The sequence below is a fragment of the Festucalex cinctus genome, chromosome 17 (genome assembly GCF_051991245.1).
Source record: "Festucalex cinctus isolate MCC-2025b chromosome 17, RoL_Fcin_1.0, whole genome shotgun sequence".
Lineage (NCBI taxonomy): Eukaryota > Metazoa > Chordata > Actinopteri > Syngnathiformes > Syngnathidae > Festucalex > Festucalex cinctus.
Window position 1 is genome coordinate 13,486,083 of NC_135427.1, and position 17,614 is coordinate 13,503,696.

Sequence of the window (17,614 nt, forward strand, 5' to 3'; positions counted from 1 at the left end):
TGAAACGGAGAAGGCCCATGAAAGTCATTTGTAACGGGTGAAGGATTGAGGAAAGGTAGCTTCAAATTACAAATTGTGATAAAGAAAAGTCGTGACTTTTCCAGAAGGACGCTCTCCTTCCTTTCTGATCTTTGACCCTGCTGCGTTTAAGTCTCCCCTCACCTGTCAGTAAGTTTCTTCAGCGCCCTTTCGATGTTCATTCGATGCCCCACGCGCGTCACCCCCAGGTCCAAGAAGTCATCCTTGGTAAGCGAAGGCAAATGAGATCCATCGATTTCATTATCGATAAACCGCTCTATGTGTTCGCCCAGGTTCAGGTAAGCCAGCCAGTCGGCCACGTCGTACTTGGTCCAGTAGGGCAGCGGCTTGATAGCGAAAGGTTTGGTTGGCGGCGGAGGGGTGAGGTGGGGGAAGTTGAGGCAGGACGGGCTCGGGGGCAAGTGCAACGGGGAGGAGGCTCCGGAGAGGTAATGTGTGGGTGAGAGGGAGTGGGACACCAGCAACGGGTTTGGGCTTGGCGCGCCGGACGGGGAGAAAAGTGGCGGCGTTGAGGCCATGTAGGGGTCGCCCAGAGGGAGGCCGGGAGAAGGAGGGGTGAGGGGTCCTGGGAATTCAAAGGGGTTGCTGTAGACTGGAGTACTGGGAAGGATGGGCAGCGAGGACGGTCGCGGAGGGGTGGGGTTGGGCTGTTCGCTGTTATAGATGAGAGGAGTGGGGGCGCGGCGTCGAGAAACAGCAGAACGCATCTCTTTAGTGGGACTGCACTGGAAATCGAAAGTCTGCCGCCGCATCTTGGACCGGTGCTTGGGCGACGTCGGGTACGGGCAGTAGGTCGGCGAGTGGGGAGGGTGCGAGTGAACCGGGGAGGTGGGCATCTGCGGCGAGGGCGAACGGGTCCAGTTGCGTTGTCCCGGTACCTGCGAGGAAGGGGATATGGAGGGGGTGGCCGACAGATTGGGGGGGAGTATTTGATGGTGTTGAGGTGAGGAAGTGGGCAAGGGGGAGGTGGAGCGGCCGGTAGGGGGGCTGTGAAATGCGTCGGTGAAATCTGCCGAATATCTAAAAAGACAAAAATGATACGTCAAGTATAAAGCAGTGATTCATAATCAGGAGGTCCATGAGAGCTGCTGGTAACTTTAACAACTAATGCAGACATAAAAAGAAAGAAGAATTTCACAACTACTGTATTAGATATTTTTTTTTTTTTATGGACCCTTGGCCATTTTGTACGGAAAAAGTTGCACCTTAAGGTAAAAAATAAAGGTTAAGAAGGTTAAGGTCGTCTAATATTAAAAAGAACCTACCTGTGCATGGTGGGTGATTTTGGGGTTTGGCTCCAGTCGTCCATGCTCCTCATGCTACTCATCTGGTGAAGTTTGGAGCTGAGCTCATTGATGATGCTGGCCTTCACACCCGAGAGCGGCGAGTGAAGCCTGCGCGCGGGGTCCAAAGGCACGCTGGCTCTCTGGAGCGGCTCGTGTTCCCCAACCTCGCCCCATCCCGCCGAGCGAGCCTCAATCGGCCGGTCCAAGCAGGCTGCCAATGTAGCGCTAAAGTCATCCTCCATTTTGGGCCTATTCTGCAAAAACTTCCTGTCATCATGTGGGGCTCCATCTATCATGATATTGTCGGGGATGTTTTGTCGATGCAGCTGTAACGGAGCAGGGTTGGTGCTGTTTTGCCTTCGTAGTGCAACGGGCAGGACCTTCCCCGCTCCCTCCTTATAATGAGTCACCTTTGGAAACGGAGGGTTTACCAATTTGGTGGTCTGTACCTCAAATGTTTGCCTACCTGAGTAAGCTGAAGAAGGATCCTGCAGTGCGCCCCCTTTCCGCCCCTCGCCACACGCACCGTCTCCTCCGATGCCACTCCTGTCTCCTCTTAGACCCGTCAATCCCAACATTTCGATATGATGGTCACTGCTGCTGTGACTGTCCAGCTCTTCAATCCCAGAATCCACCACTGCATCCTGCCATTCTCCACCCTTGGGTACATTCACAGGGTGGTGAGTATGGTTCACGGCTCGGCCCGCGGTGCCGAAGCCGACTTTGGTTCCTCCCACAGTCGTGCTGTAGTCGGAGGCCGTGGAGGTGGTGGTGGTTGCGGCGGCCGCGCTGGCCGTCATGGTGGTGGTGGCGTACGTCATTGTCGTGGTGAGGGCGGCCGTGCCTCTGTCGTGAGCTGTGGCATCACGCCCCACCGACGGATCGGTGGAGCCGGTATAATACAGATGAGAAAGGGACATGGGTTGGGGCCGGTGTAGGCTCGTGGCAGGCAGAGCAGGGGACGGTAAAGACGGCGAGAGAGCGGACTGCGTCAGGGTAGCCACCTCGCTGTCGTAGGAGGTAAGGCTTGACGTGGCGGAGTCACCGCCCTGTGAGGAGGATTGAGGAACGTTTGGGGTCTTAGAAGATGGTAGAGGAGGCGGCGGCGGGGCGGCGGATCGTTGACTCGCGTGTTGGTAGTGCTGGTGGTAGTCCTTCACTCTTTCATTCTTTCCATTGGCAAACTGTAACGGGGGCGGCAAAGGGTCTGCAAAGACAAACTCCTCATCGACGTCGATTGAGGGAGCCGGCGGAGGCAGAACCATCATTCCCAGATTTTCCGCTTTTGTTTCTGCCGTCGCATCAGGTGCTGTAGGTACAGTGTACTGAGGGATGTAGCTGGTGTTGGGAGCGCTTTCCATCTGCAGGAAGGACGGCCTGCGGGGGGCGGGCTGAGACGGGGGTGGCGGAGGTTGTACGGGTGGAACAGGTCTGCTATCATGGGCCTCTTTTTCTCTCTCCTTGGGGTTTTGAGGGTAATACTGGCTTGAATATTGGCTGTTTCTGTCCTCTGAGAAACGAACTCTCAGGCCTTCTCTATGCCCCGTGTCCTTGTCCCGCTCCATCTTCTCCCCTCCTCCCATTCGTAAGATCCTCGGGGACTGAGGCCTACTTTGAGATGCAGGCGAGGTGGTGGTGGTGGGCGAGGTCAAGTGTAGGGAAACGGGTGACGTGTAGGTTGATTGCGTCGGGGTCGCAAAAAGAGAGGGTGTTGGCGTCTGGGTGGGGGTGGTAAACGCTCCCACTGTGGACAGCTGTCGACCAAAGTGTCTCTCCTCCCGGCGAGTCCTGCGGTCATCCTTGAGGGCCCTTTCCCTCGCGGCGAGTGCGAGTCCAAGAGGAGATGAGGGATCTAGAACTTTGCCAGTGAGTGGGTGGATGAAAGTCGTCGCTGGCTGGGAGCCATACGTTGACGGCGCTGACTTGGGTTGTCCATCCTGACTGAGGATGGGGGAGGAATACTCAGGCAGGCCAAAGGCTGGCGGCATGCTGCTGGAATAGTGGACATAATTGTCTCCGGAAAACATGCCCTCATCGATGGACTTGGAGGGTCGCAGTCGATGAGTTGGTACTTCCATTTGAGAGCCCTGTAATGGCTGAATCCTGGCATTTAGTGCTTCCAGGCCCTCGCCAACGTCCCCTCCCGCCTCCCCTTGGATGTCCTCCTCAGACGAGAGGAAGAAAGAAGCACTTTTTCTTCTCATGTCACGGAAACGTTCCCGCTCCCTGCGTGCGCCTCCACCTCCAAAGGTGGTAGCAAATGTCGACGAGTAGTCAACGTTGTCCAGGTTTTGCTTCAAAGAAACGGGAGGAGCGGCAGTGGATGGAAGCAAGGGGGGCTGAGGTGGTGTCGAGGTAAGAGGTGACGGTAAAGTGGAGTTGGGGCTTTCCAGAGATGGTTGAGCAGAGGTTTGGTCCTCTGCATCCTGGGGGACTTCGGCCTCCATGCTGCTACCCTGGCTGCTTCGACCGCTGCTGCTGGTGGAGGGTGCTTTGATGATGATAGTGGGGATGGGGATGGACGTCTTCTCTTTAGCTGCCCCACTTTTCCCACGATGCTGTCGCAGCCCATCCTCAACTTTAGACTGTTTCGTTAGAGCGCCGCGACCTCCCCTCCGAGCTGCTCCCCTGCCGGTCCCACCGCCTTGCTCCCTTGCAGCTACATGTGAATGATGTGGCACGTTTTGTTGGGTTTTAGGTTTCGCACTAGTTGGTGGCGTAGCGCTACTGTAGCCCCTACGTAAGCCCCCCATCTTGCCACCACCACGCCTGGGTGCCTCTTGCTCCCTGGCGCACAGTCCTTCCGATTGTCTGCGGAGAGTGGAGACCATAACCTGCTGGTTCATCCCGCCTCCTCTTTCCCAGCCTGGTTGATTCGGATGGCCTGGTTGGGACTGGACCTGGAAGTGGGATTGAGATACAGGCGGTATGGGCATGGCAGGCCCCCTCCCAGGATGAGGCCCGGCGGATAACGGTGGTTCAGGTGCTGATGTATTTGGGGGAGGGGGGATCTCTTCTGGTCCTGGCACTGACAGGCTACGAGCCAACTTCATCGCCGGTGGATGAAGGTACTGCCTCTCCTCTTCAGTTATACCTTAGTACCACAACATAAGCAGTTACAAACAAAATAGAATTTAAGCCCTGTAAAGTGAATTCAGAGATTTGTTGCTAAATTTATTATGCTGGTTTGAAGGTAATAGCTGAAAATATGTGCAAAGACTGAGATATATGTAGTAGTGAATTGCGTAGATATAGTGTTCAACTGTTTTTCACCATTTTAGTTCTGTTTTTTTGGGTATGGCTAAAACACTGCGGCATGAGGTACTTTGGAGTCCGACGTGAGTCGCCCGTCCCCCACCATATTAGTGCTTGAGCGGTTTTGTATCAGTGGTTAATTGTGACGTGCAGTTAGCAGGCCTATGGCCCAAAAATATAGTGCATTTCCCTTCTGCTGATGTGGCAGCTTCAGAGTGCCTCACGCAGAGAAAGGCGAATAATGCAAAGAAAGAGAAAGGTGGGAGAGCGAGGAAGGAGTATTTAAAAAAAAAGAAAAGAAGAAGTTAGATGTGATAACCTATGTCAGGACTGGGGCTTTGCACTGGCTTGGCAGTTTCACAATTTCAAAGCCTTATTTTATGTACTTGGCTAGTTTTTGAATCATTCAATTTTGGCAGGATTGTTAACAATATAAGTTGTACAGTATATCATTTGTATGTTTAGAGCTTAAAAAAAATAAATAAAAAAAAAATAAATAAAAAAATCAATACATATTCTCTGTGGTTTTACTTGACAGGGACTTTATAAAAAAGTAAAAAAAAAAAAAAAAAGTGAGTCTTGCCTTGACATTTTGTCTTACCAATGGATTTCTGCCGCATCATCACTGCATGCTGGGCTGGTTGAAAGTGGGCTTGGTTGTAGTTGAAACCAGATCTGGGATTTACTGTGGATTGCAGCTCGTACGTTGGCTTCAGGATGCATACATAATTAAAAGAAGAAAAGAACATTTTAACAAAATAGAAAGCTTGAAGGCCAAACATTTATGAAGACAATCAAATAATACTGTGACTGGCTAATTTTCATACATTAAAATATCAAAAACATGCACCCAGGGTACTGGTGGTGCACCAAGCAACAGAGTAGATGAATGGACACAACCTGACTCAGACTTAAGCAAACGTGTGGGTGGCTCATTGTCAATCATTTTCAAGTACTGTGAGGGCAGCAGAGCATCCCCACAGCTAGAACACAAAGAAAGGCCGCATGATTAAAACTGTGCTATTGCCCAAAGCAGAGCAGAAACTCTCTCTGCAGGAGTGAGAATGAAGTCCACAGCTGACACGTCTAAGAAACGGGCGCGCGTCCAAAATAAACCGTCCTGGATGCCAAATTTGAGCATTAGAAGAGAAGAGGCAGAAAATACCTCATTGGAGACGTTGGGAACGATACTCTTGCTCCGGTCCCTCTTGCCTCCGTGACCTCTCTGGCCTTGGTTGTCTGATGTAATCGTGTGTTGTGCAGCAGCCAAGATTTCATCCAGTTTATCTTCAAACAAACAAAGGAAAGAAAACGTGAAAATTATGGTTTCTTGATCCCCAAAGGTGTTAAAAAAAACACTCCATGACCAAAGAGTGTTTCTTACTCAGTGCCATCTGATATACTGTCCTCTTCTTATCAGGACCCTGAGAGGAATCGTAGTCTGTGTGGAGAGGGGAATAAAAGAGAGAAAAAGCGAGCATCAAACAGCTCTTAATTAAGGCCTAGTGGGCTGATCGAGTCAACGATAAAGCCTGATGTTCACCTGCTTTCTTTTTCCATGGAGAGGCAGCTGGAGCATACATAATTGGAAAATATAAATTAGATGCGAACACAAGCGCCGCGTCGTTCGGTTCATATGGCAGATGAAGGGATGGAATACATACTCGGACACAAGACGGTGTGAATGCAGAGGAGGGATGGTGATGGGGACGGAAATGACAATGAGAGCACGCGATTTTGTGATTCTCCCACCTTTGTCCACTTCCGAGCAGCACATTTGGTTGAGAGGAGGAAAAAAAAAAGAAATTTGGTAACTGCTGGCAACAAAAGTATATCTCATCTACTTTCTTCTTCACACTTAGTTCAAGAACTAAATTGCTGCGAAAAAGTAACAAAATTACTTGAGTTACAAGCATGCTTGTAGCTCAAAACACTCGCATCTGAAATGATTTTTCCACCGTCCCAGAAAAATCTGTTTCTCGTTACGTTCACCTTACCCATGTCCTCCAGCTCTGATGTCATTGACTTGGAGCGCAGGGCGATGGCGGGGGGAGTCAGCCTTTTGGCGTGCTGCGGGGCTGCATAAGGGAAACCAGCCAAATTGCAGGCTTGATGTTTACTTTTCTTGTACAGTACACACATTGAGTCATCACTAGCAACGGCATTGCTTATGCGCTGACGTCAACGCGCAATCTGCGTTATCGTCACATCACGAACACGCCACAGGAAATATGGCGCTAACCTTTCTTTCGAGCAGTATCCTCCAGCTCGGGGTTTCTAGCAACCATGACAACTTTCACCATCAGACTGTTGCCACCCTGCCGGATCATGTTGACAACCTGCCGGTGTCCAACCTTCACCACATTCTGGCCATTCACCTGGAAAGACAAACATTTGGGCTCATTTCAACTGACGGCAAGTAATGTAATGCAAATGTTACTTAGGTCGATTAAGAAGAATTGTTGTGTCTTCTGCCAGCCCACAAATCAAAAGCTTCTGACGTAAAAAACAACAACAAACAAAACAAAACAAAACAACAATCTGTCTAGTCTGGAAAAAAACAAACCTCCAAGTAAAGCACATTTTGACAGTTCATGATCTAATTGAGCATTTTTAGTAGCTCAGTTGACAACGCTAGCAAATCTATTTTGACAGCATAAAAGTCTAGCCAACGCTACATGCGACACAAAATATCAAGTTTTTTCCTTCTTCTCAATATGAGCCGCTGTATAAGTTAATAAAAAAGCTTAACTACTTGTGTACTTTATTTTTCCCCACTGTCCCAAGTTATCAAAACGTTTTGTCAAGTTTGTCCTTTTTTACTTTTACTTTAATAAGTTCAATCAGTACCTCCACTTTTACCATAGTCTTACGTATCTGCACACTCTAAAAAAAATAAAGGTTTTACATAGTACCCAAATGCAGTTCTTTGGCTTGTACACAGTTAAACTACATTTGTTTGGCTACTGTTTAGCAACTACCATTTTGTATACAGAACCAACAGTTGTGTGAGAAGTTGAACGGACTTCAACTCAGATTGGTGATAACGTAAACAATCCATTTTTTGTTTTTTACATATGTCCAGTTTTGTATGAGTATTTTTTTTCTCAATAATCATATGAAGTTTGAGCTTTATATAGCCATCATCCATTTTTTTTCTTTTTTGGAGTGGCGTTCCCGACATGGACGAAGGACTCCATGCTGCTAGATATATATTATCAGACCATATTATACCATATGATATATCAATCATATGACATATCATATGATATGATATGTCATAAGATATGATATAATCATCATGATATGATATATCATCTGATATATATCATATGATATGATATAATCACATATGATATATCATATCATATGATATATCATATAATACATCATATATGATATATCATATCATATGATATATCATATCATATCATATCATATCATATCATATCAAATGATGAGTGCTGTATAGGATAATCTGAACCCAAACCCCGAAAGAACCCCAACGGTGCGATATGGAATCAGCGGTGCAACATACAATTTCTAAAGCACCTTTGTTTCTTAGAGCGTATCACTTATCGCTCACGTGGCTGATAAAAACGACAAATTCCAGCTTGTGCACACCTCGATGAGGAAATCCCCCATCCTTAGGCCGGCCCTCCACGCCACGCCCCCCTCATCGACAGATTCCAGGTACTGCAGCGCAGGGAACGCTGGCGTCGGAGTGAATTCCTCTATGGGAGTCTGAGCTGGAGAGGATTAAGCGGAAAAGATGAGTATGAATGGAGAAAAAATGATTTGACTTTTTTTTAATTAATTTTTGTTTTTTTTTTGGGTGTTGGATGCTCACCTTTGGCTCCCCTAAGGACGAAACCAAATCCCTCATTGTCTTTCTTCTGTAGGAGTGCTGTCTTCTCCTTAATGATGTAGTCACTGTAAGGAGAAGGAAATAACACAGTGGAGTCATTTGACTTCTGTTGCGAGCGGAAAGTAATTTTGTCAATTTGAGGGTAAAAAAAACAACAATTTAACTGCATCACATTATGAAAGCACACTGCAGCAAAAGGTCGGTGGCAAAATAAACAGCAGTGGTGCACAATGAGAGTGAGTGACACCATGGGAGGAGAGCACTACGTGATAGCATTCCATACTAATCCAGCATCAGTTGACTCGAGTTAAAACACGATACAAAAAAAAGAAAAAAGAAACGTGCGAATACACTTGAGTGCTAGTGCTGACTTACAAATGCACCTAAATGGCCGCATTAGCTTTCACAGCCTCTGGCAGCTTTTTGCAAAGATGCGACTGTGCAGCGACTGCACAGCACCACGACCAGTCATACATACGTGACACTTTCGATTATGTACAAGTGGAGCTTGGACAGGCCTCTAATCGTCCTCTGCAAACAACTCTTCATGCTCTAAGGCTACAGTAAGACTGGGGAGGGAGGTCACATTGATGCAATCTCATATTATACTGGATGATTTTTATTGGAGTTTGGGCAACTGTGGCCCAGCGAGCTACTTTATGAGTTTATTAGTATGTCGGACTTTAGGAATTAAAAAGAAATCTAGATAATTTTAATTTGTTTATTCTAACCTTCAGCTTCACAGTTTTATGAATGTTTTTTTTCATTGAAAATCCCAAGTGAATTTAATAGAAATGGTTTGACAACAGTAAATGGTTGATGTCTAATCTCTTGCGGAAGCATATTTGGTCCCTTCAAGTGTATGTTAACCTTTAGTATTTCTTGACAATATGTTATATGTGACCTCACTAGTCTAAACATGACATTCTGATTAATATTTCGTGTGTGGAATATGAGCTATGAAGCAAAATCCAGCTGTTTTTTTATCCATCTCAGGGGGCGACCATTTTGCAACTTGCTGTCGACTGAAGATGACATCAACGTTGCTCTGGCTCAGGCAATGACCAATCACAGCTCACCTGTTTTCTGAAGCTGTGCTGTGATTGGGTGTTACCTGAGACCAGGGGTGGGTGATATGGTAAAGATGTCATATCACGATTCTTTTAAAATAAAATCACAATCTCGATCTCTCTTTTTTTTTCTTTTTTTTAACATGTTTTTAGACTGATCTGCACATTTCTGAACATTTTTGTCAAAATTAAAACATATTTAAAATGTATATAAAACCCAAAAAGAAACTAAGCTTTCTGAACAGGTTTTATTTGAAATAGTGCCTCCCGGACTACAGGAGGCAGTAAAGAGTGCCAACGGTGTATGAAAAGCGCTTAACACCACAATAGAAGTTGAAAAGATTTTTTTTCTCAATAAACTATTGACAAAAACTGTTTCGGATGAGTTAGCAAAGTAAATAAAACACAGAATTGGGAAGTAGAAAACACTGTTAAGGGAGAGCCCGGACACCCTGCGGAGGAAACTCATTTCGGCCGCTTGTATCCGGGATCTCGTTCTTTCGGTCACGACCCACAGCTCGAGACCATAGGTGAGGGTTGGAACGTAGATCGACCGGTAAATCGAGAGCTTTGCCTTTTGTCTCAGCTCTTTCTTCACCACGACGGACCGATACAGAGTCCGCATCACTGCAGACGCTGCACCGATCCGCCTGTCGATCTCCCGCTCCATCCTACCCTCACTCGTGAACAAGACCCCAAGATACTTGAACTCCTCCACTTGGGGCAGGATCTCATCCCCGACCTGAAGACGACACTCCACCCTTTTCCGACTGAGAACCATGGTCTCGGATTTGGAGGTGCTGATCCTCATCCCAGCCGCTTCACACTCGGCTGCGAACCGCTCCAGTGAGAGCTTGATGAAGCCAACAGCACCACATCATCTGCAAAGAGCAGAGATGCAATGCTGAGGCCACCAAACCGGAACCCCTCCACGCCTCGGCTGCGCCTAGAAATTCTGTCCATAAAAGTTATGAACAGAATCGGTGACAAAGGGCAACCTTGGCGGAGTCCAACCCTCACCGGAAACGAATCCGACTTACTGCCGGCAATGCGGACCAAACTTTGGCAACGGTCGTACAGGGACCGAACAGCCCGTATCAAGGGGCCCGGCACCCCGTACTCCCGAAGCACCCCCCACAGAACTCCCCGAGGGACACGGTCGAACGCCTTCTCCAAATCCACAAAACACATGTGAACTGGATGAGCGAACTCCCACGCACCCTCGAGGATCCTGCGGAGGGTGTAGAGCCGGTCCACTGTTCCACGGCCAGGACGAAAACCACACTGCTCCTCCTGAATCCGAGATTCGACCTCCCGACGGACCCTCCTCTCCAGCATCTCTGAATAGACCTTACCAGGGAGGCTGAGGAGTGTGATCCCTCTGTAGTTGGAACACACCCTCCGGTCCCCCTTCTTAAAAAGGGGGACCACCACCCCGGTCTGCCAATCCAGAGGCACTGTCCCCGATGTCCACGCGATGTTGTAGAGGCGTGTCAACCACGACAGCCCCACAACATCCAGAGCCTTTAGGAACTCCGGGCGGATCTCATCCAGCCCTGGGGCCCTGCCACCGAGGAGCTTTCCAACCACCTCAGTGACTTCGACCCCAGAGATAGGAGAGCCCACCCCAGAGTCCCCAGACTCTGCTTCCTCAAAAGGAGACGTGTTGGTGGAATTGAGGAGGTCTTCGAAGTATTCCCCCCACCGCTTCACGACGTCCCGAGTCGAGGTCAGCAGCACCCCATCGCCACTATACACAGTGTTAATGGTGCACTGCTTTCCTCTCCTGAGACGCCGGATGGTGGACCAGAATTTCCTCGAAGCCGTCCGGAAGTCGTTTTCCATGGCCTCACCGAACTCCTCCCATGTCCGAGTTTTTGCCTCAGCAACCGCCGAAGCCGCGTTCCGCTTGGCCATCCGGTACCTGTCAGCTGCCTCCGGAGTCCGACAGGCCAAAAAGGCCCGATAGGACTCCTTCTTCAGCTTGACGGCATCCCTTACCGCTGGTGTCCACCAGCGGGTTCGAAGATTGCCGCCGCGACAGGCACCGACCACCTTACGGCCACAGCTCCGATCGGCCGCCTCAACAATGGAGGCGCGGAACATGGCCCATTCGGACTCAATGTCCCCCGCCTCCCCCGAGACAAGGGAAAATCTCTGCCGGAGGTGGAAACTCTTTCTGACAGGGGATTCCACCAGACGTTCCCAGCAAACCCTCACAATACGTTTGGGTCTGCCAGGTCGGACCGGCATCTTCCCCCACCATCGGAGCCAACACACCACCAGGTGGTGATCAGTTGACAGCTCCGCCCCTCTCTTCACCCGAGTGTCCAAAACATGCGGCCGCAAATCCGATGACACGACTACAAAGTCGATCATCGAACTGCGGCCTAGGGTGTCCTGGTGCCAAGTGCACATATGGACACCCTTATGCTTGAACATGGTGTTCGTTATGGACAAACCGTGACGAGCACAGAAGTCCAATAACAGAACACCGCTCGGGTTCCGATCAGGGGGGCCGTTCCTCCCAATCACGCCCCTCCAAGTCTCACTGTCATTCCCCACGTGAGCGTTGAAGTCCCCCAGCAGGACGAGGGAGTCCCCAGAGGGAGCGCTCTCCAGCACACCCTCCAAGGACTCCAAAAAGGGTGGGTACTCTGAGCTGCTGTTTGGTGCATATGCACAAACAACAGTCAGGACCCGTCCCCCCACCCGAAGGCGGAGGGAGGCTACCCTCTCGTCCACCGGGGTAAACCCCAACGTACAGGCGCCGAGCCGGGGGGCAATAAGTATGCCCACACCTGCTCTGCGCCTCACACCGTGGGCAACTCCAGAGTGGAAGAGAGTCCAACCCCTCTCAAGAGGACTGGTACCAGAGCCCAAGCTGTGTGTGGAGGCGAGTCCGACTATGTCTAGTCGGAACTTCTCGGCCTCGCACACCAGCGCGGGCTCCTTCCCTGCCAGAGAGGTGACATTCCATGTCCCAAGAGCCAGCTTCTGTAGCCGGGGATCGGTCCGCCAAGGTCTCCTCCCTTGGCTGCCACCCAGCCTGCACTGCACCCGACCCCTTTGGGCCCTCCCACCGGTGGTGAGCCCGTGGGAAGGGGTTTTAGGGTTTTAGGGTGAGAAGCTCGGTCATCCGAGAGGGACTCAGAGTCGAGCCGCTGCTCCTCCGCGTTGAGAGGAGCCAGCTGAGGTGGCTCGGGCATCAATGTTTCCTGATGAGCCCCATCAATCAGAGAAGATCCACACGACGACCACCAAACTCTCGCTCGCTCGCTACTTTCCCTGACTGAGGTCCATCCCTTCGCCAACGCTTCGCCGCCTTCCATCCATCTGCTCCTCACACCTCAATCCTTTTTTTTTTCTCCCACCCTGTCCTCCATCACACCGTTCCCTCTCCGAAGATCAAAGTCACATGGAGTGGGCGGACCGATACATCGGGCTCTTCACTTGAATGAGGAGAAGGGGGGAAACACGGCCCGGTGACGTCGGTCGCCCAGGTGTCTCCAAACTGGCTAATCGGAGCATTGAAAAGAAGCACAAATGCTCTAGAATGGTCTCTGGAATCATGCGGCGTTGTTGTTTTTTTTTTTTTAACTGTTCAACTGTGCTGCGTATGGAGTGGTGATGCACTTGATGGATGTCTGTGACATACACACACAGTGGATGGAGATGTCTGAAATATTCAGAGTATGCATATAGGTGCATCCGATGTGCTGCAACAGAACCACCTTAATGCAAAAGGTGCACGCACGTTAACGCACATACTGAATGTAAATCCTTTTGCACAGTAACACATCATCAATTATATAATGGGTCTTTAAAGAGACAGGTATAAATAGCCGGGGGGGTCCTTGTTATGAATGAGGAGGATATAATGAGTGAAAGAGAATGCAATACACCCACATCGTCTGTGTTCACGTCGCACGCACGATCACATAGTTCGGAGACAAGCAAATAAAGCATGCTGCAGCGTCTACCGTCTATAGCCGCTCCGACGCAAACGGAAAGATGGCACACAACATACGCGCGCGCGGCACATGAATTCGGTGTTTGGGGGGGGGGGGGGAGAAAAAAAAAAAAAAAAAAGGACGGACACAGCCTGTCAGTAGCGTGGTCTACCTCTCCCCTCTCTCCATTGTCCTCTCCTCACATCCATAGCCAGCCAATGAAGGAGGAAACAGCCGCTACCTGTAAACGAAGCACACGCTCCTGTTTCGGGGGCCCAGTGACGGCCGCCGAGGAGAGAGGGAGAGAGAGCAATCTCTCTCACCGCATCCCCCCATTGCCATGTCACCCCCCCTCCTCCTCCTTCTCCTCCCTTGCCGTTGCACTCCTCCTCCTCCCTCGCTCCCGTCGGATGGCAACCGGAGTGGAGGAGAGAGAGAGAGAGAGAGAGAGGAAGAGGAATGCGCAGGTCTGAACTCTGTATGAGAAGCCGTTTGAGCTTTCATGACATCTTACTAGGGAAATGTTCATGGACTAGTATGCTCGACGTCATCGCTAGGAAGACAAATCAGTGCACGCGTAGAATGAAAATTGTCTTACTAGTGACTTTTTTTTTTTATCAACAACTGTATGACCTTTCTGCACACTTAATGATTATGTCTTGCTAAAGAGTTTTCACGATGACAAATGACTAGCAAATGATTGCAGACGACATGCTACTAGTGAGGCAAAAATGTTCACTAGTTAGTATCTAGCACTTTGAGTAGTGATGTAACGATAACAGCAATATCGTGATATTAAAATTGCAACAGTATAACGTCGTCACAATATTAAACGCAGCACATCGGTTCAAAAAGTCAGGTTGATTTCCATTTGTGCAGTTCTAGCACCCTCTGGTGGCTATTTATTTATTTATTTTTTTAGTGCTGTTTAATTTTCACAAGGCATGTTTTGGCCCTTCTGTGTTAATCAGATGAAGCGAACGTAATATGCTTGAAGCGAGTCAATATGTGGAGGAACTGAATATGTTCGTGCATTAGCAAGTGCCTCAATATTTTATATTTCTATAATTTTTTATAAAATATTTATAATATTTTATAATATTTTTCATTAGTAATGTACAACAGTACACTATTGTGTGTGTGTGTGTTTTTTTTTTTTTTATATACTATATTGTGAGCTTTTTTGTATCGCCAACCTCCCCACAATATCGTGATAATTATCGTATCATGACCTTCATATCATATCATATCGCGATGTTTGGATATCGTTACATCCCTATTTGCTAGTACAAAGTAGTCTAATGCGCTGAATTGTCCATGTACTAGTACACACATTCGCCTCCATCATAAAACAATTCAACACACTAATATAACCAGTACAGAGCACTAGTAGCACGTCTTATTTGTTTTACACTTTTGTATGACATTTCTGCACACTAGTAGAACGACCGTCTTTACTAGTGAGATTGTCCCACAACTGTACAAAATTTCTTCTCACTACTAAATAGATTGACTGCATCTTGAGTTAGGTTTTTTTGGGACTGACTTCCACGACTGTATTATTTCTGTGCACTAGTGTGCTGACTAAAGTATGAACACTAAGGCGCTTTGGTATAAAGATGAGGATATACTAGCGGAATATCTATAGTGATGTTTTTTCCACCATTGACTGGAATGTACTGTACATGTAAGTGGGGCAAAACTGTGCGCTACTAGCGTTAGACGTGTCAAGCCTCTTGGACCTTCGCAGTAACACCAAAATGACCACTAGTAGCTACCTTACTAGTAAGACAGTCGTTCGACATTGCAACTGTACTAGTGTGCACTAGTTGTTCTAACATTGTTCTGAATTGTCTCGCGAGCAAAAACAATAAGCATACTAGTGCGTGAGCAATCCAGCTAGCTCACTAGCAGGATGTGGAAACAATGCTCAAAGCTCTTTTCCATAACCGCGCATACTTGAGACAATGGAGGAGTTTGACAACCTGAGATTTATATGAATCCGCCGCGCGTGCGTGCGTGTGATGATGGCAAAGGGATCGAGGGGGGGATGGGTGACGAGAACAAGAGAGGATGTGCAAAATGTACGCGCGCACCATCGTTGGTGAATCACAGATTGGCTAACAGCTGATTCCCACCCAAGACTTATACACACACACCTGCCAACTTGAGCATGGGAGCTTTTCATCACAAACGTTTTTTCCGTAGTTGCTATGCGGAATCATATTTGACATTCTCCCCAAGAAAGAAAACATGTACCAGATCACCTTGTTCCCAATGAAGCACCACTACGCTACAGTTAAACAAATACAACACAAAACAGCCGACACATTAAAATTGGGAAAAAAAAAAATACAAATTAGAGCTGAAGTGAATAATTTTTAAAAATAATATAAGAGAGATTTTTTTTCACCCAGTATTGTGATTTATTATGAGGCTATCTTATAGGGCTGGGTATCGATTCAGATTTCCAAAATCGATTTGATTCAATTCAGAAGGGCCCGATTCGATTCGGTATTTGAAAAACACTCCCGAAGCCGATGCTAACTTCCCGTTAGCATTTGCTAACTTCCTGTTTGCGCTAGGCTAGCGATGTTTTAAAAACGAAACGTACTTTGTATTTAAATATAGACTGGATGTAATTCTTAACATTGTGTATTTAGTTTTTGAGTTAACTCCAGTGAGGTGTCATGAAACAGCTTAAAGGACGCCTCGTGACAACAGAATAACATACGCTACACATTTGCTAGTTGCTAATGCTACGCAAGCAAAATGGTGCATTCAGGGTACATTCATAGTGTCAGAAACTTCGGCATTCTTTGATAACGTTTTAAGGGGAAAATAATCAGCCATTTAGCTCAATTGTCTGATTGTTTTGGCCGATATTTGAAGGCCAATAATCGGCCGATTATAATCGGTGGGCCCTATTTGGCACATTACTTTACAGGGTAGGTAAAAAAAAAAACTATTAAAAGTATCGATTCATGATTTTATGAATCGATATTGGGCTGTGAAAAGGAATATCGATTCGATATATGAAGTTACCACATTAATTATAGACAAAATATTCACTTTTTATTGCTGAATATGGCTCAAAGTAACCCTTTAACAAACACAAGCAATACATTAATCTGTATTACAATAAACAATAACAGATTTAATATACATAGCGGTAAATGTTTTGTTCTTATAGGGTAGACTTATGCTCAAATGAAGGCTAAAGAACCATCATTTAATATGGAAGACAATTGATGTATTTCAATTAGAGTTCTTGACGACTTACTAAACAAGTGTTGCATAAACTAGAAAAAAAAAGAAGACTTTTCACGTTTCATGAAGCAATGTATCGGGACATTATCCTATGCATATGAATAAATTGAATATATATATATATAAAAAGGCCTACCCACTAAGCCAAATGAATCCATAATTTTCCTTCCTCCAAATTGCAGCCTTTGCGATTTGAATGTTGATTCATTGTTCGGCCCTAATAAAAGTGAAAAAAAATAAATAATGACAGGAAACGGGCCGTGTCCGTCCCAGCGTGCAAGCGGCTGCAAAAGCTCAGGGTCTAAGCTCCCCTTCGCTAGCCCGGGGATGCAACCAACGCTCAGCCTGTTCATGACTCATCATCAGCAACATGATGTATTTACTCACAAAGACATATTCAGACACAAACCGACGACCAAGCAAAACATGTACAGCCTTATGTCAAGAAAAAAACAAAAAAAAAACTGTAAGGAGCTGAAAATGACATGGCTGCATTCACTGCAACAATAACAAAAAAATGAAAACAATCGAGAGAATGCACCGATTGGGGATGTAGCACAAGTGCAGACATTACAGCACAGCGGGTGAAACAAGTGGGCTCGCTCAAACACACGGCGTTTCCTTCCTCGCTGCTAATACCAGCGAGCTGACAAGATCACTCGCTTCCCACATCCGCGGACACCATGTTCCACACAATCCACACACGGACAATCGCTTCAAGATCGTTACATGGCGCAGGCATCGACGCCAACCGTTAAAAAAACTTGCATTTCAAGGCACCACAGCATAACAACATCATGTATAAGAATATACTAGTGAGTTACTGTATGTAATGTAGTAGTCGTGCATGGGTGGCCATGTAAGCGACGTCTA

At 47.4% G+C, this 17,614-nt stretch overlaps 1 protein-coding gene across 2 annotated transcripts in view; it reads right to left on the reverse strand.

Annotated features, from left to right (window-relative positions):
• Window positions 1-17,614, reverse strand: part of LOC144004652 (SH3 and multiple ankyrin repeat domains protein 1-like) — a 49,216-nt gene that overhangs the window by 164 nt on the left and 31,438 nt on the right. For both annotated transcript variants that reach the window (XM_077502022.1, XM_077502023.1), the window contains 11 exons: window positions 8,431-8,513; window positions 8,205-8,329; window positions 6,823-6,958; window positions 6,578-6,658; window positions 6,333-6,341; window positions 6,124-6,150; window positions 5,965-6,021; window positions 5,746-5,867; window positions 5,182-5,290; window positions 1,305-4,419; window positions 163-1,059 (listed from right to left, as the gene is read on the reverse strand). In XM_077502022.1, coding sequence (XP_077358148.1) covers window positions 163-1,059; window positions 1,305-4,419; window positions 5,182-5,290; window positions 5,746-5,867; window positions 5,965-6,021; window positions 6,124-6,150; window positions 6,333-6,341; window positions 6,578-6,658; window positions 6,823-6,958; window positions 8,205-8,329; window positions 8,431-8,513 — 4,761 coding nt within the window. The remainder of the gene's footprint in view (window positions 1-162; window positions 1,060-1,304; window positions 4,420-5,181; window positions 5,291-5,745; window positions 5,868-5,964; window positions 6,022-6,123; window positions 6,151-6,332; window positions 6,342-6,577; window positions 6,659-6,822; window positions 6,959-8,204; window positions 8,330-8,430; window positions 8,514-17,614) is intronic.